We start from the raw sequence: 19,085 nt of genomic DNA, 5'->3' as shown, positions 1-19,085 counted from the left end.
CTTTGGTAGATTATGAATATATTATGAGCTGTCATTTACATATTGTGAGCCTTTGCTTTTAAAATCCATATAGGTTTTGGTTTCAACCCTGAAAGAAATGGGAATAATGATGTCATACGTCATCAGACAGCTGTGGGGTTAACTGAGGTGATGGGAATAATTGGTGACTTCTAGCCTTAGTGCAACTTTTACTATTAGTTGGAATCTTGTACATGTTCATATATAGCAGATGTTTATAGATATCTATTATGACCAGACAAAGTTATAGTTTTTGTGTATTTTTTTTCTGTTGACAAGATCAAGAGACTCAAAACTGCCAGATATCTCAGAGTATTGTGAGAACATACATATTCATGTTACAATGCTAGAGGAAGTTATTATGTTAGGATACATTAATTCCCACATAAATCTCTGCCAGAAGTTGGGTGGTCTTGTTTAATCTGAGGCTTAAAAGGTTGGGAGGAGTGTTTCCGTTGTGACAGGAACATGGATAGGCTGAATTGAAAAGGACAATTTATTGGCTTGCTTGCCAGAAAATATTCAAAGTTAATGACTTAAGTTAGGCTTGATCCTGTGACTCAAATAGTATCATCAAGGACATAGATGCCCTTAGTATTTTCTCTGTGGCATGTGTAGCTTTGCTGGTATCCTCTGGTTCTATGTTGTATTCTGTCAGCATCTTAATGCTTCCCTACACTCTTTCCTGAGGCAGTCTCAACGGTGTGTGTGGTTTCCAAGGGAAGGATGTAATTACTACTGCCCAGTACAAGATATATCCAGGAAGGATTTGGAAGGGGAAATACCAGGGGATACAATGGGCCAGTGGGGAGGTGCGTGTGGGTTAGGGCAATGAAGGATGACTTACTGCTGGGAGAGAGGATGACTGGGTACTGCCAGGCAGTGAGGAGCATGAAGATGAACCCATATGCACATTTTGGGGTCAAGTGGGGGATAATGATCTTTGGTGGCAAAGTCAAGGCCAGTTTAGTAGGTGAAGATCAAATCTGCTGCCACCATGCCTCTTTGAAGCACTAAGGTGTCAGCTGTTCTAAAGCAAGTGGCTTTGTTGTAGGTGTCCTCCCAACACAGCCAACTTCAGAGAGGAGGTCTCCTGGGTTTACTCAGCATGATCTGGCTTCTCCAGGCAAAGCCAGTGCTTTTCACATATGCCTTTCTTCTCTATTGTGTTTTGATGTGGAAGGCGCCACTGGACCTCAGGATTGGAGGAACCACTATGATTTTTAGTATATATAGAAAGAGTCCTTGTTGGTGAAGAGACAGCAGGATTTGGGTATACGCCGATCTGCTTGTTCAACCTCCGTGTGATGGAGGGTCTCTGGAAGGAAGAAACTGTATCTAACCTCTTGCAACTTTTCAAACAGAGCTGGGTACCTAGTAGATGTGAAAGGTTATTCGAATGGAATAACCTAAACAAAGGTCGTTTATTCCCAAAGTGAAGTGAAAATTGTGCCGAGTCCCTTGGTGGACTACCATCAGTCTAGCACCATACTCAAATTCATTTCTTCCCCTTTGTATTTAGTCTTTCTCTTTGTTCCAACATCTGCCAGCTTCTTTCTCCACAGCAGGGGTCTGACCCATCCTCCATGTCTGCTTCTGTACCTGGCAGTTCAGCTCTTAGCGCTGACACTGTAATTTGCAAGTATACTTTGTGAGCTTTACATCATAGAGGGAGTTGGTTTGAACTCCACGTCAGCATACCGGGTGGACTAATGTGTCCTTTTCTCTCTTTCCCTCTCAAGTTTCCTTGGTATGGACTCTTTCTGTAACTAAAATACACAGAGAACTGATTTTTACAGTGATGTTTTGCAGAAGATACATTTCTCGTGACTGTGGCCATGCATTCTCGGGGAAGGGAGGGACAAAGGAGATATGATCAAACATATGTGGGTGAATCAATACAAGTGAGTTCCCTGTTCTTTGTTGCTAGGTTCTAGGCTACACCAGAGAGGGCTTCTAAATAACATGCTATACATGGCTTGAGGTTCCTCCTCTGTTTTAGGAGTTATGTGAAGACAAAGGTCAGGCCTATGCTATTTTAGAAGTCCAGATAAGTAAAATGTTGGCCCCCATAGGAGATTGAAAAGGACAATTCTCTTAAAGTCTGGCACTGCCTCTGATGACACTAAATCTTTTTTATTCTGATGTAAAGAAGTTTCAAACACTTCAGTGGATGAATGGATGGTCTTCCTACTGGAGCACATGCTACAGACCTCTGAGAATTTTGGCCAAATGCTAGTCCAAGAGAGATCGCTGACCCATGGGAAAGAAGATTCCTAGACATCCAGAGAAGAGATCTGCTCAGCAGTGAGCATGCCAGGAGAGATCGCTGACCCATGGTCATGAGCAAGATGGAGTAGAAGGAAATCCGGGGCTAGGCAGTTTCCAAGCCAGGGAGGATACACAGTTGCAGGGGTAACAGTCTGTGAAACTAACTTGAAGTATGAAATGGGGGTCATGGGATCTCCTGTTAATCCTCTTCTGCATTTTGGAACTGAAGTTCAAATCCACCTCCCTGATTATGATGCAGCACTGACTTTTAGAACCCCCGGAGGTATTTCTCCTCATCTCTTATGCCCCGGTCGTGATTTTTGGCCACTGCGTTTACAGGGATTCCCCCTCCCTTTTTTCCGTTTCCCACGAATATTTACACAGTTAGGAGCTCTTACGCGTTGTGATTAGATCATTGTAATAGCATTCTCAGCAAACTTCCACCCACCCTTCCTGATGTCTCGCTTCATCTCTTTAGTCTCTTCTTAGACCTCCATTTAACAAATGGAGCTGAAGATCTTTAATGTGTTATGGGAGGCAGAACAGTGACATGGTAAAACGTCCACATCCTGATTCCAGGAACCTGTGATTGCATCTGCCCAGCTTAGTATGAACCGGTTATCTTACACTATCATGAGGGCCCAGTGCAACCACGGGTATCCTTAAATGCGGAAGAGAGAGACAGAAGAGTCAGGGTGATGCCATGTGAGAAAGACTTAAGCAAAGAGTGTGGACTTTCAGGGCGGAGAGGACCATGTTCAAGGAATGAGAGCAGATGCTCTAAAAGCTGCAAATGCAAGGATAATGGATTCTTCTCTAGAATTTCCAGAAGGATGTAGGGGTGTGACCCTGCTGATACTATGGTTGTAGCTACTTCAACACATTCTGGAATTCCAACATGATTTTAAATCTGTGATCACTTGTTACATCAGCACTTGAGATTTGTATGCTCAGTCTTTAAAATAATCACTGTCTGGTTTCAGTTCACCCCCACAGCATGGCTTACATGTGGCTGCAAACATTGCACCAATTCCAAGCTCTAGCTGCCACAGACCACAAAAAACAAGGACCATGAACGGCAGCCCCCAGCCTTCTTGTTTATTCTCCCCTTGGTTTCTTAATTCCAAAGTTCTTGTCTTATTCTTGTTTTATTTTTCTATTAAGATGAACAGGCAAAGCAGCTTCCCACCAAAAGCCTCTAGGAATGGCGGCCTCTCCTCCATCCCAATTAGAAAGCAGCGAGTTCATCAGAGCAAGCTTTCAGTCTTCTTCTGGGGCTGGTCTGAGATGGTGGGTGCAATGTCTCCAGCCTCCTGTAAGTGGTACCGCGCTGCCTGTCATGGCCGGAACCAGCATGTGTCTCCCCTGTAGCACAGAGAGTGCTGTAGGTCAGGAGCCCCACCCTCCAGTGGTCGCTATGGCTTTTGCCTGTAAGAGTCTGTAGTGATTTTGAGTGAGAAGCTGACTTGATTGATGCTGGATCACGGATTGGTTCGGGTCTCCTGCTTCACCCTTGTTTGCAGGGGATCCATGAGAGGCTGTGCAGTCTCAGATGCTCACAATCTTTTCTGCTTTCTTTTTGGTTTTTTGAAGCAGGGTTTCTCTGTGGCTTGGAGCCTGTCCTAGAACCCACTCTGTAGACCAGGCTGGCCTTGAACTCACACAGAGATCTGCCTGCCTCTGCCTCCCAAGTGTTAGTATTAAAGGTGTACACCAATACCACCCACAGATGCTCAAAATCTAATAGCAAATAAACCAGATTTGATGTTTGCCTCAAGGTATTTTACAATCTGGTTAAGTCCTGCCTTTGATGCTTTACACCCCAGACTAGTGGCTGCCTGTAATCTGGGGACAGCTGATCCCCAGAGAAGCCACTGGGGTCAACAGTACTAGCATTTGGCTGAGTACTCCTGAGACCTGGGAGGGAAACACTTCCTGTTTCAGGAGTGGGAAGGTAGGGGAGTGAATGCCTGGGGGCAGGGTCCATGCAAACAGCACCTGAAATGAAAGAAATCGAAGACACGATCCAAGATGACACACTAGTAACCGTGGACTTGTATGGACCTGTTAACTTCATCCTCATCACCACGTGGCCACACAAAATGAGAACTCTGTGTGGGGAACCCTAAGCTTTCATCTCTGCGTGAGGGAGAGACTAGCAAGGCTGCTCGGCATTCTGTGAGGCCCAAGTTGTCATCACTAAAGAAGGGAAATGCTCATTCTTGGGGACATGGCATTTTTTCACCCAGATGGCAGATTGCCTTCTTGGCTTAGAGCAACACAGAGTGCATATATTAGATGCAGGTGTGTGTTAGGTCTCAAGCTCAGGACCAGTGGCTAACTAAAGTGCCTATTTGATGTATCAAAGCAAATGCTGGCTGCCAGGTTCTCAGCATCCCAAGTACCTGTTACAGAGTCATCCTGGCTGGCATACCCGACCCGTACTCTAAGCTTCTCCAGCTGCCCAGCTTCTCTCCCCTTCCCCCCAGCTTCTCTTCCCTATCTAACTCAGCCATTTTGGCTACATGTCCTCTTGTTTCTTCTCTCTTGGTTTCCTGGCTCACTCCTGGCCTCCTGGCTCCTGGTTCCTCTCTCCCTACCTCCTTTTTCTTTCATGACCTAGTTCAGTCTAGATTCTTCCAGATGTCTCTAGCTCCCTCATAGCTACAATAAACCTTCTTCACAACCATACCTGGGAGAAACCATGTCCTCATTCTTTCATTCAGTATGCCGTATGCCTGGTAGTGAGAGAACTTTTTCATACTCCTCACAGTTAGCCTAATTAAGGGAGGGGTATATTAACTTGCAAGATGAGTCTGTCGGGGACTCAGTAAGGCAGGTTCTTGGTCTGAGGTCCAGGCAGTAAGATGGAGAGTCGAGTTCACAGCAAGATTATCTGGCTTAAAGCATCTGCTCTATTCCTAAGCAAGCGGGTTTCCTGTGCTTCTCGCTACATTGGTGGTCATATATGGAAGCTTATTTCTTGTGCCAAATCTTCCCTTTACTCCCAGGGCCCTTGGCCTTGATTTGGAATGGTGCTGAAAGTGGTTGCATGGATGCAGTAATAGACGGTTAGGAAGGTGTGACCTCAGTTTACCAGCTAAGATGTCCCTTGGAGCTAGCTGGCTTGCCCTGGTTCTGGAGTGCCTGCGTCTGTGAGTATAGGAATTGGCAGGGAAATCTGGCATTATTTGGCCCCATCCCCGATGCTGGGTTTCCTGCTACCTACATCATTTCCAAGTCATGGCCATCTCGCTCGTTTTCAAAACCCCTTGGGGAAATGACAGTGAATGGATTTTTAATTCACTTTTAATGGCTTGTTACACAAAACTGGAACAACCCCCTACTATTCAGCAGCCATTTTTCACAAGCTCCTTGTTTCAACAACACCATTTCCTTAATCTGTCATTTGCCTTTTCCCTAGCTACCAAATTTGGCAAAGCGCTTTCTAAACAATGGCCAACGTTTGAGGGACTTATTAACGTCTACATCTTTTCCCTTCCTTTAATACTGGAGACACAGGTAAACCTGTCAACTACATGACTGGGGTAGCGCTCACAGTTGGATGGTGCAGACAGTGTCATCTCCTCCTACTAGTTCTGTGTATGCTCTGCTCAGTGTGCCAAGAGCACCAAGCATGGCAGTTGGACCTTAGTAAGTACTCAGTAAGTGTTGGCATGCCCCTTCCCTGTTACACTGCTTGTGTGTGAACTATTCCCAAGTCATGCTCCTTTGCTAGAGCACTAGTGTTTACTTCAATGCATATCCCATCAAGTCCAGGGCCCCTCTGTGAACCCTCAGAGAACAACAGCTTTCTAAAACTCAAGGAACGTTTGTTGTGTTCCCTTCCTCTCTCTGTATTTTCGCCTTCTTGTGGCAATCCTTGAAATTCTTTTGTAAGTCACTTTGAAATTCCCTTCTGGCAAGGCTAGGCAGATGAGCATGTCCAAGGAGACGTTCGAAAACAGTATTCTCAAAAGGGGGAAATGGAAAATTATATTTTTCCATGTTTTACCATCACTCGAGTCTCTTGTTCTCCATGAGCAAGGCTCGTGTTCTCTTTTGAACGCCCGTGGAAGCACCTTAACTTCGGCAGATACACTGAATCTCTCTTGATGGGTGCAATGTTGTGGAAAGCGCTAAGCTCATAGTGTTCCTATGAGGGAAACAGGGTTCCTGTCCTGGAGGATCACTGAATTTCATAATAGAGATTATATGCAAGTGAAAAATATAATATAAATCAGTGGGTAGCATATTTCATATTTGTGCAGTAAGCTATAGGAATTTAAATCGAGGGTAGATCAGTTATGTTCTTGGGGACTGTCTTAGTTAGGGTTTCTATAGCTGTGAAGATACACCATGACTATGGCAACTCTTACAAAAGGAAAATATTTAATAGAGGTGGTGGCTTACAGTTTCAGAGGTTTAGTCCATTGTCATCATGGCAGGGAGCATGATGGTGTGCAGGCAGACATGGAGCTGGCTGTGTCTTGATCAGAAGGCAACAGGACATCAGCTGTGGCACTAGGAGTAGCCCACCCCCACAGTGACACACTTCCTCCAACAAGGCCACACCTACTCCAACAAAGCCACACCTCTTAATAGTGCCTCTCCCTCTGGAGGACATTTTCTTTCAAACCACCACAGGGACCAGTGATACCTGAGGGACCTGAGGATATTCACAATGAAACCTGAAAGATGGGGAGAAAATGGGAGAGCGGCCTCAGGGAAGGGAGGAGAACATGTTCAAAGGAGGAGGAGGATGCAATGGAGGCCGGATGGCTATTTCAGTGTGGTGGAGTTTAGAAGTCATTGTGGGAAACTGACCCCAGAAGAGGCTTAAAAATGACCATGGGTCAGACTGGGAAGACCGTTGTGTTTCCATGCTGAGGAAGTCAGCTTTGACCTTACAGACACCTTGGGACTTACTTGTGTCAGTAGGGAACTAGATTTGAGATCTACTATGGACTGGTCATTCTGGTAAATGGTATATGACGGTGAGGATTAGAAACTAAGTAAGGAGTTGTATCTAAGACCTGTGTAGTTATCTCCTACCTAAACTATGGGCATTTCATGTGACTGTCTGTGGCATTTTGCATGGCTGATTTTCCCCTCCTTCTAGAAATACTTTCTTTACAAAGACTCCAGAACTGCACTTTCCTGGGCTCCCTGGGTCTTCCAGGGTAGGGCTGTGAGAGAGTGGGTGGGGCTGTGAGAGAGTGGGTGGGGCTGTGAGAGAGTGGGTGGGGCTGTGAGAGAGTGGGTGGGGCTGTGAGAGAGTGGGTGGGGCTGTGAGAGAGTGGGTGGGGCTGTGAGAGTGGGTGGGGCTGGGAGAGAGTGGGTTGTCTGCAACTTTGGAACCTTCTGTTCCAGTGCCATTGTGATTCTGCCTAATGTAATGCAGCTGCTTTTTAGACCAGAAGGTTGCTTTCACTGTCTTTCAAGGAAGTGATACATGAAGTTCCATTAGTTGCTGTGGCTTCTCTGGGTGATATTAATTACTTTTGCAGTCCTGTGACAATCATTTGCGGTTATTCTGTGCACTAAAATAGTTGTGATGTTAATTACCGCTTTCTTTGAATAAAAGAATGAACACATAGAGAAAAGAAAAATTTATGGGTTCTATCTGTCTGTCTATCTATCTACCTATCTGCCATATATCTTCTATCTACTATCTGTCTATCATCTATCTGTCATATATCTTCGATCTACTATCCACATAATTTATCATCTATCATCATTATTTATCTCTCTATATATTAAGAATCTATCTTCATATCTGTCATTTATTTATCACCCATGTTTCTATCATATATCTATCTATCTATCTATCTACCTATCCATCCATCCTCTATTACCCATCTATCCACCCCTTTTCTCATAAAACAAACAAGGAAATATGTATAATGGCCATACCATCCATTTCTACCAATGGTCATGAAGTGACAGTTGATGAGCCAGCTCAAGTCCACATGTTCCTTCAGTCTATTTCATGTTCCCTTTGCCCTTAGCCAGCACCTTGGTGTTCGGCATTTCAAGCTGGTAATGTGACCTTGTAATCCAAATGCTCATTCCTGAAGGGTCTGAGTCCTTAATTGTTTTCCTTTATTACTGTAGTCTTCCATTAACTTTTACTTTAGGACTTGAAAATAATAAGAAGACTTGAAATTAATTAGAGGATAATAGTAATTAAAAGCTTTAAATATCATTCTCCTTGGGTTCATTGTACAATAGCATCTACTTCCCCTTAATAACAGGGACAGATCACCCCAGCTAGTAAGTAACCCCTTCTTTGCCTCTTAGTAGCATGAGATCCTCAGGATGGATAGATACAGACTGCAATGTCTAGTATAATACAACAGATGTTTTCTGTCATGGTGATACCCTCTTGGGAAACCTAAACTACTCAACAAAGTCCAGAGCTGAGGGACATGAGGAGAATATCATGTGGTGGCTAATAGCACCTACCAAATGAGATCAATCATCCTGTTTTTGACTCTTGGTTTTCAAACCTACTAGAAGATAGCTTCATAATCTCACACAGGTTTTGGCTCCTGGCTGTGTGGCTACTGTATCTTCAAAGATCCTCATGCCTTGGTATGAGGCCAGCTGCTTCTGGGTGGTCAGGTCTGTGCGGTGCCAGTAAACTCCACAGACATGAGTACCACTCCCCTCCGTCTGTGGTGACATGAGCTCCTTGTTGGAAGGCGTGCTGTGAGGAGTACTGTTGAGAAGAGCAGTTGTAGTTTAGGCAGAGACTGAGGGAAAGCAGGTCCCAGGAGAAGTTGCTCCCTCTCTGCTTTAGGAGGGGTTTGCTGTAGCCAGTCTGACCTCAGGTGCTACATAGAAACCAGATTTGGTTGGTTTCTTGTGTTGGCAAGTTGGGATGCAGTGGTTATACAGCCCCTCCTTGGTGAGGAGACCCATCAGCTGAGACAAAGCCTCCATCTGCATCACAGTGGCTGCTGCTTACAGGTGCCACAGGACAGTAGCTGGATACATATTAAGTTGCTTAGACAAAGGGACCATCTGTGTACCTGGCTCCTCAAAGTCTGCTCATAGTAAACACCATTGTGTTCACCCTGTGCCCATTTAAAAGTCTGGTTTTCTTTCTGAAATTCTTCAACTTTGAAACCTTGTATCCACAATATCCATGCGTCTGGTCCCATCTCTCTTATTGCCATCTGATCCCTGATGTCTCCAGATGTTGTTTCCAGGAGGGTCTCCTTGCTGAGCTCCCAACTCAGATATTGAGCATCGTGTTTGAGTTCTGCATTTCAGTATCTCTTGGACATCTTGAACATACTGCTCAATGCTAACCTGATCTTTTCTCCAAACTCTCCTAGAGTCCACATCTTAGAACTCAGTTCGCTGCTTCCAGTGTCTCAGATCCAGAGGCTGATGCTTTCTTTGATGAAGCTCTCTTAATTATACCGTGTTGTCTAGTTCTCACTGATTTTTTTGGCTTTGTCCTCAAATGTATTCTGCGCCCACCTCTTCTCATTCTCTACCCTTCCTGCTTTTGCTGAGGTTCAGCCCACACCTTGTTTCACCTGGGTGGGTACAGTTGGCTCCAAAATCACTTTTGTTCCCTCACTGCCAACAGCAACTAGAGCATCCAGTTAGAATTCAAATCTCCTCTTTCTCTTTACATTGATGAACCAGTCAGCCTCCATCTTAGGCTTGAAAGCCATCTTAAAGACAAACTAGATTCATTCATGTTTATGACTAAATCTGCTTCTCAATGGTTGGGCTATGCCCTGCCTTTAAACAAATGATTCTGTACTGCTTATTCTAGAAAATGGGCAACCTTACCTTTCTTTCAAAAGGTTATTATGACCACCTGTCATTATGACCACCTTGAAACCATGTCTTTGTTTCAGGAGGTTGTTATGACCCACTTGTTACGCTTGTTTTCTGCTTCCTATTTGCTTGCCAAATCCCCCATTTGGAATCTGCTTACTCATGAGCCATAAAAACCTTATTTCACGTCTAATGTTGATCTCTTGAATCCCACACTTAGGGAGAGACAGCCCGTGTACACAAATTAAAAGCAGAAATCTTGCTGTAATTAATTGCTTGCTCTAATTTGGCCATGATGATTGGATCAGTAGTCTGTCTCCTCACATCTGTGTCATTAACAACATCTCCAGTATTTTCTGACTTGACTTGGTATAAGAACCAAAGCCCTTATATCTGTTCACAAGGTATCGCGAGACCTTGACCTCCCAGTCCCTCATTGACTCTCACCTTGTACCTCCCTAGCTTCAGTAATCTTCTTACCATCCCTTGAATTTTTCAAGCAGTCTCCTGCCCCAGGACCTTTGCACTGACTTATTTTTCTGTCTGTAATGCTTACCATCAGAGAGACAAATGAATAGCATTATCTCTCACCTCACTGAGAAGTTTGTGCAGATGACAGCTTGCTGTCAAACTCTTGCCTGGACTCCTTATTGTCTTCTGCTTTGAGCCCCTAGGGCCATCCTGTCTGTTTCCAGTTTCTCATGACCACCTTGTGCTTTCCTTCCTCCTGCTTGCTGTCTTCCACCCTCTGACTGCTGCCATTTTCTATTTACTTATCTCCTCAGTTAAAATACAAACTTCATGTTGGCAAAGATGCTGCCTCACTTTCTACTTTGCTGAATTCCGAGGAAGTATGGGCTAGTAAATGAAAGGCAAGTGATATAGACCAGAATTGGGGCATGCTCTTGGACTGTCATACATTTCCAAAACCTGGGTGTTCCTCTTGCCATGTGTAGGACAAGGAATGATCCAAAGATCACATGGAATTTCTCTACTAAGCCTCAGTGTTTCCACCTGAACGAACTAGGGAGTGGGCCTAGTGACGGCATTGCAAGCTCTTTGTGGTAATTAGTTCTCTATCCTTCCAACTAGAGTCGAAACTCATGGTAGGCAAAAAAAAAAAAAAAAAAAAATCACCATTTGCTTTGTTCTGTATATGAAGCGAGTACCCAGCCAGCCTTGTGCAGCGAAGTCAGTTGGGATCTGGATAAGAATGTGTTTCTATTCCCTAGAGCTTGAGGCTCCCCCTTGTGGGAGGAGATGCAGAGACTGCGCCAGTGCTGAGACTTCTGGTACATGCCTGTGGCATTCCCAAAGAAGTGTATATCCAGCATCTCATTTGCATTGCATTGTTAATTGCTCCTGGTCAAGAAAACCAGCAGGGCCCTGTTCCAATTAGCAAGGACAGAATGCTCTAGTTGGGGGCAATGGTAGGGCAGTACAGTTTACACCCTGTTCCCCAGTAGTTCTAGGAATTTAACTCAAGGATTTTGAAATGTTCTCCCAATGAACTATGGACCCAGCCACCCCTTTAAAATCCCTTATTTTAAGACAGGTCCTCACGAAGTCACCCAGGCTGTCCTGAACTCACTCTGCAGCTCAAGTTCACCCTGAACTTGTGATCCGCCAAGTATTTGTCCTTACAGATTCATGCCGCTGCCCCTGGCTGTCCTGTAAGTTCACTTTTGAGCACCTTGTTCTTGCTCTGACCCAATACTTCCTTTAGTTAGAAGGCTCCAAACACAAAGGAATGTTCAGAGATGAAAATGTTCATTACCTGGGTTGATCAGCCTGTACCGGTGTGAAAGCATTCAGAATCATGCTGTGCTCTCCAAAGATGTGAAGTTATTACACTTGATCAAGAAGGAAGGGAAGAAACAGAAAGACATAAAGAACAGGAGGGAGGGAAGAAAGAAGGAGGCAGGGAAGGAGGCAGGGAGAGAGGGGAAGAGGACAGGAGTCCCTTGGATTTAAAGGAATCAAGCTTTCAGAAAGGTTTAATGAACTAAAGTAATTTTCCTTCCGAGTAAAATTTTACAGGCATTAAATGTTCTCCCTCCACCGACTGTGCTCACGGGCAGGAATGTCTTAGTGATTTATGAATTTGCAGATTATGCATTATCCTTTCGGAGGACAGGAATCCCCTGGGGCTTCCTGTCTCCCTTCCTGAGCTGAGCTGACTGGATTGGCCAGGTGAGAGCAATGGCTCTGAGCTGCTGGTCTCCTCTGTTTCCAGCAGGCTCTGGAGCAATGGGCAGTTTTTAAAGGAGTTTAACGGTGCCAGAATCTGAATTGTTTCCCACCCAATAAGGTGGATCATCTTCCTTTGCAAATGGCCTCTTCAATGCAACCCATGACTTCAGGCAGAGCAGGGGACAAAGTAAATTTAGACATGGAAAAAGATGATCCTTGGTGCAAAGAGGCTACAGTTTCTGAGCTGGGTGTTTCCTCTCGTACAGAGTGTGACATGTCAAAAGGTTAGAAGGACCCTCACCACAAGACTCTCTGGCAGCCTTGCGTAGGATCTGGGCTCCTTAGCTGCAGTACAGAGACTCTGGAAGGCTGCAGATAAAGGGAGTTCTAAATTTCATGCTGGTAGGAACTGTTTCTATTTTAATCACTTTATCTCACGCAGTGTCTGACAGAGGGCAGGGATAGATGGATGAGGGAGACAAGGGAGGATGAGACACAAGGACATTAATTGCTGGTGTGGAGTGCTTCGCTTGCTTGAGCATCTGGGAAGATCGGAAGACACGAGAAGTCTGAGAATGAGGAGAGTAGATGAGGGCGGGCAGTCAAGACAGTACCACACACGCCCTTTGTTGCTCCTTCACCACAGGAAGTGACCGATTTGCACGTATGTGTGCTTCTTTGTGACCGTGGACTTTATGGTTCTTTATACGCCATGTACCATCCTTTCCCTTTTATGAGACTTTCCATTCACTCACAGGGACCACACCAGGTTATGATTCCTCCCTTCTTGCTCTTCTAGTGTTTTCCGTGCCTTACCTCTCTCTCTAAGAAGAAGTCCTGTGCGCAGCACCCAACACATGGTTGGCCCTCTGCTCCAAAGCCTGTGAAGTTGGCCTCTCAGCTGTTTGTCACTCCCGGGACTGCTCCTTCTGCCCCATTCTCTAGTCTGTCTACCCCTTATGAATTAAAAAGAGACTTGAAGCAGGCGATCAAGAAAGCAAGTAGACACCATTATGATGTATCCCGATTCTCAGCATATATTAAAGCCGGCATTTACAGCCTTTCCTTTATGGAGGCTTTGTTATTTATACTCCGTGGGTGCAATTTCTTCCTTTTCTCAAGTTACCCACACTTTTCTCCTACGTTTATCATCTCATCTCTTTTTTATTGTCATCATTTATAATCCAGCCAAAGGCCCTTGCATAGTAAATGCCGTGTGTGAGGCCATGTGCTTGGCACTGGGGATGAAGGGTAGAATGCACTGAGATTTTTGACCTTTGACAGGTCACAATCTTATAGACAAGATGGAGGAACAGAATCAAAGTCTAGGGATGTCAGGTGCCACTTTAGAATGAGGTAACATGTTGCTGATGTCTTCATGTATATGAACTTCTTTGCTATATTTAGACATGCCTACATAGTCATGAGTTTCCCTCATTCTGTGTGTGTATGTGGATGCAGATAGTCTATGGGAAGAGAGAGATGCTGTTTACTCAAGATTTATTCCAGTTTATTTTCATTTCCCCTGATATCTAGAGTCCTACATGGATTTTAGCAGGTTAGGTAGAAGACATTCTTGACCAAGTATGCAAGGAACTTTGTCTCCTGGCAGTTTGTGTAGTTATTCTCTCTGCACACACCTGCTTTCTGTTTCTTATGCTAAGAACAAAGAAAACCAAAGTTCTTATCACCCCCGGGCCTTGACCTCCTCTGGCTCTTTTTGATTTCCATAATGTAGCTGGGCTCTTTCCATTTCTTCCAAAAGGTGCTTAGTAAACATTTATGGAGTTCTTGAATGGGTGAGGTGTGGGGATGCCTAAGTGTGTGGGGATGTTTTTCTTCTCCCTCTCTCTCCTCTCTCTCTGTTTCTGTCTCTGTCTCTGTCTCTCTCTCTCTTTCTTTCTCCATGATCCTTATACATGATCCTGTAGGAACCAGATGTAGGAACAAACCAGAGCAGAACTAAGAAGGCTGACTCAGGCCTGGTGGGAGCAGGCCTCTGGCTGACTAAGGGACGGGTTATTTTTAATCTATAAAATGGATAGCATGCCTGCCTTGTCCCAAAGGTTTGCCAAGAATATAGGAATTACAGAGTAGGGCTTCGTTTAATACTTGATCCCTGTTTTTCCTTATTTGTATTTAACTGCCATGCCCATTCTTCTAGATCAATCCCTTGAGACATTGCTATAGGTCTGTAGTCCATCCAATGTGTGGATCCTGCATGTTCCCAGGCACGCTCCTCCCTTTCTCTGTGGTCTGAGTGCTTGCTCAGCTGTCTGGATTGTATTAGGTGGTTTGTTGTGTTAATGCTCAGTCTTCTCTGGCAATTTCCTTTTGCCCAGAGGCTGCTGCAAGGCTCTGAGCGATAAGAGATGCCAAGGATGTGAAGACCTGTTTCTTTTGCTCTTGATTTTGTTTGCTCATTGCAGATGTAATAAGCCTAAAGGTTACATCATCATCTCTTCATAGCTCTATTGATGTTCGTCAGTGCTGGGCTCTAGGGGAAAGGAAACTTCTGAAACCCTTTGTATCATGTTTTGACCTTTTCTTGGAGGACACTGGTGACTGTTCCCTGCTTGGTTTCTTAAATTACATCCAGCCGAGTTAAAGGAAAGAGGGAATGTCCAGATCAGGGTCTCCCTGTGGTGGAATGCATGGCAGCATTGCAGCATAGAGCTGGCAGAAGACTTGTGTGCGATGGAGTGTTTCTCAGAGTTTGAGCTTCTGGATGCCCTAGGGTGCTCTCTGGACACAGTCTAGATTCTGCTGAGTCCAACTTTCTGGGGTGGATCCAACAAATATACATTTACCAATTTACCAAGCTCCTCGTGCTCCCTACATGACCTTTGGATTCATATTACTCATAGAATGCAAAGAGCATCACCGTGGAGTACTACCTCGGACCACTTAGTCCAAGTCCAATCATTGTAAAGCATCCCCTACTTTTTGTGTCCTTCTGGGTAGTCATCTTTGGCTGCAGTCTGTGAATTGCTACCAAAACATCAGCATTCGTCGTTGGCTCAACAGCTCTTACTGTGAAGAACCTTCAGATTCCGAGCCTGGCTGTGAAGAGGATGGAGGGGTAAAGCATTCATCTTCAACTCGTTCATGGTCTATTTGAGAGGGCAACTTGTGTAACATCTAGGACCTAGTGAGACCATGGTAACTGGAAAATCATGTGACTCATTTGGAAACAAAACTTCAGAGGAGAGAACACTAATAGACTAGCCTTGAAGGGCTGGTTGAGGAAGGTGGACCCTGGTCCATTTCCAGAGCAACAGGTGGGAAGGTAGAGACCAACGAGAATACAGTCAGTGATGCAAGCAGGGGGACTGAGAAAGCTGAAATGTGAGTGTGGCTGCCCAAGCAGCAAGACCTTAGGAAGCCCAGACAGATGAAAATAGAGGACAGAGTTTGGAAAACTAGAAAAATGAGAATATATCTGGGGTACACCATGAAAAGCTTTAAAATGTCAGTGTCAGGTGTCAGGGTTCCATGCTTTTGTAGATAGAATCAGTGAAGGATTCTAATCAAGAAAGTATGTAAGTTAGGAGGACAAGTAGAACTCACCTAAAAGAAAACAGACACCAAAGTGTGAAAGGATGTGTGAGTAGGGACCCTCCAGCTAGCAGGCCCGAAGCTAAGATCTGATAAGAGGAACTTACTAGGAACAATGGCTGTGAAAGAAAGCAGCCTGGACCTGTGCGAGATGCATTGACTCCTGTATCGTGCAGCAGTGCTGACATCACAGGGAATAGACAGACCGGGACAACACAAGGAAGGCTAGCTGGGGCTGCCATGCAGTTTTGAGTAAGTCCAGAATCTTTTAGGGAACTAAAAAGTCAATGCCACTTGTCAGAGGAGTCCCATGTCACTGAGGAAGGAGTATGCCCGGTGTCCTATTGCACTTACCCATAGACTGGAAGTAGCCCTATGGAGATGCAGACTTGGCAAGCAAGGAGCAGACGCCTTTGCTGCATCCAAAGTGGGGGCTTCAGTCAACAGTGTTCCCCTCTGGAGGAATGGCAGCTTGTCTGGCTATGACACTGGGGGAAAATGAAGTGATCTGCTTTACTCCTGACCCCAAGATGGCCACTCTGACTTATTCCTGGTTGCACTGGTGAATTTTTTCCCCATATTTTGTCATGGGTGTCCATGACTGCTCCTGCTTTTACATGGTGGCTTTGAGAATGGCTACATAGATAAAAGGAGGCTACAAGAAAGGAGAGAAAATGCTGGTGTGAGAGTGTGTGTGTGTTCATGTTCAACAGAAAGAACTTCTCTGGCTCATTGATGTGCACTTGATTGGAAAGAAGAGGAATAAATTCTGGAACTTCCTTAATCTCTGGATTCAGCAAAGAGACACTGACTATGATGAGAGAGACCAGGACCACCGAGTGACCCTGGAGTACAATGTATTGTGTAGGTTGCATTCTCCTTGCTCCTGTGTTGAGTAATACACCAGATAGCTTGGAAGAGTCTACAGTTTTACACAGAAGAATCCCACCCGTGAGAACCCTGAGGCCTCCGGTGATAGCTTACAGAGAAATTGGATATCCCAAGTCAACCTTGCATGGACTCCTTTTGGCCTATAATAGACAATGATCGTCTCCTCTAATTTCTTACTTTACACAGAAGAAAGGGAGATAGGGCTGATTGACCCCATGGAGTGCTGGATGAGAATAAATTTCCAAGTGAGCACTTTGTTGTGAGTTAAATGCCATAAAATGTTCATTATATTGGCTGATTATTTTTCTTTAATCTTAAATGGATACCTTGAATGGGAAAGTCCCATCGTGGAAGAAGAAATTAATTATCTCAGGGAGCGTTCAATGGCTGCTGTGCAAATGAGTTGGAGGGAGTTAAAACTGTGAGATGGGAAAGAGTAAAGAAAAGTGAAATGAGATGTGTATTAAGTTTAGATAAACACAATTATAAGCAACTGGGCACGCGGATCCCCCACCTGCATGTTGCTGCGGGTGATAGTGTTGGTGCACTTGATTGACATCCTTGTGGATGTCCTTGCTTAAGCCACTCTCCAGGTACATGCTAGGGGCAGGCATGGAACTGCCTGGTACTCAGTTGGTGAAGTGGAGAGGGCACAGGGACAGACCTAGAGCCAGTTCTAGTCACTCACGAGTCGTGTCTAAGGCAGCTCGAGCTCTCTGGGTTTCCCAACTTCAGCTGGAGTCAGGAAGATAGTCCCAGAGTCTGGTGAAGTCCCCTGACCTGCTTACTGTGAGGTGGGGACAGTTGCCACATGATCAGTGGCAGGCAGTATCAGAACATTGTGGGCTGAGCCTGCTGCCATTCAGGTATTTGTGTCTGATGAAAACACAAAAACTCTTTGAACTCCTTCTGTAGACAGAAAGTGTCGACCTAGTTCCCTCTTAGTCTTTTAGGTCCTATTCTGTACATCAGAGTCATCTTGAGATCAAATGCAGGGGGGGTGGGGTGTCTCTGATCTCTGAGTGGCCTTGGTAGTGAGCAAAGCCAGCTGGCCTGGGCCTGACCTTGCAGAAGGACAGATGTGTAGAGACCACTGTTAGTGCCCAACTAATTCCTGTTGTCATGTTTTCTTTCAAATACAAAGCACTGTCAGGATTAAAACCAGTTTCTGGGGTGCATTACATTAATAATTTCTTACCCCTCGCTTGATCCTATAATACTCCTCAAACTCAGCGGATAAATGCTAAGCCCTCCTCTGGGTGATAGTAGATGCGATGTATGCTGCTACACAAACTAAAGTAAGCTTCCTTTTCCCCCTCTGTCCCTCTTCTCTGCCCTCACCCCTACCCCTTGCAGGTTATACTGATCCTGACGAAACTGTATGACTTCAACCTGGGGAGTGTGACGGAGAGCTCTCTGTGGAGGTAAGCGGATTAGACCGTCTTATAGCTGCCCTGAATGCTTTGGCTGGGAAGACACGTAAGCTAAACAACTGAGAAGCCTGTTTTAGAAGGAATATGGGACTGGTACCTCTGGTGCCCTACATGCCCTAGGTGGGAGAGAGCTGGCGTGGGAGGTGGGCTTGACACTCCTTAGGACTTGCCTGTTGTCTGTTTGCCTTGGTAGGTTGCTCCTGCAGGCCTGCAGGGTCTGGTTCTACTTGGTGAAGCAGAGGCTGGTTAGAGATGGCAGTGGGAGATTCCTTAACAAGCAGAGTCCCTTGGCTAGGAGGGCTGCTGCTGGGGCAGGGGTGTGGATCTGGCCCAGGGGCGTCTCTAGCACTTGGAAGATGCTGCAGTTTTCAAAAAGCCAGTGGCTACGTAGACAAAACAGATTCACATCTGCATGGTGACGTTTATGGTGCCTTTGCGAACCCTTCTTCCCATAGAATAATACTGTTTTGTATTACATAAGGAAATATAATGAGCAAAAGGGCCAATATCTTAACAACCTTTTTTAAAGCATATTTTCAGCTTTGAAGTTTATTTGATTATTTTTATTTCAAAAGAAGTTTTAGCTGCCCCCCCCCATTCTGTCAATTGAATGTACCATACCTCTTGTGCCTAAGAGGGTAAGGAGGCGTCCTAATGAACATCTTGGAGTACAACTGGCTTGGCAGAGAAGGGTTGGCACAGACGGGAAGACTCTGATTTTGCCATGATGCTAGGAGCTCCAGTCAGGGACCACCTGTGTGCAAACCTGTGAGGGAATGTTTGTGTACACCTGTGTGCAAACCTGTGAGGGAATGTTTGTGTACACCTGTGTGCAAACCTGTGAGGGAATGTTTGTGCACACCTGTGTGCAAACCTGTGAGGGAATGTTCGTGCACACTATAAAGATGTGTCTCTGCC

The 19,085-nt window shown here is 45.1% G+C and overlaps 1 protein-coding gene across 1 annotated transcript in view; it reads left to right on the top strand.

Moving 5' to 3' along the window:
• The window catches only part of Sorcs3 (sortilin related VPS10 domain containing receptor 3), a 609,591-nt gene that overhangs the window by 165,495 nt on the left and 425,011 nt on the right, over positions 1 to 19,085 (top strand). The window contains exon 2 of the mRNA XM_005063478.4: positions 18,091 to 18,158. Coding sequence (XP_005063535.1) covers positions 18,091 to 18,158 — 68 coding nt within the window. The remainder of the gene's footprint in view (positions 1 to 18,090; positions 18,159 to 19,085) is intronic.

This window comes from Mesocricetus auratus, unplaced genomic scaffold, assembly GCF_017639785.1.
Source record: "Mesocricetus auratus isolate SY011 unplaced genomic scaffold, BCM_Maur_2.0 Super-Scaffold_4256, whole genome shotgun sequence".
Lineage (NCBI taxonomy): Eukaryota > Metazoa > Chordata > Mammalia > Rodentia > Cricetidae > Mesocricetus > Mesocricetus auratus.
Note: the sequence above shows the minus strand (reverse complement) of the source record. Positions and strands in the feature narration are given on the sequence as shown.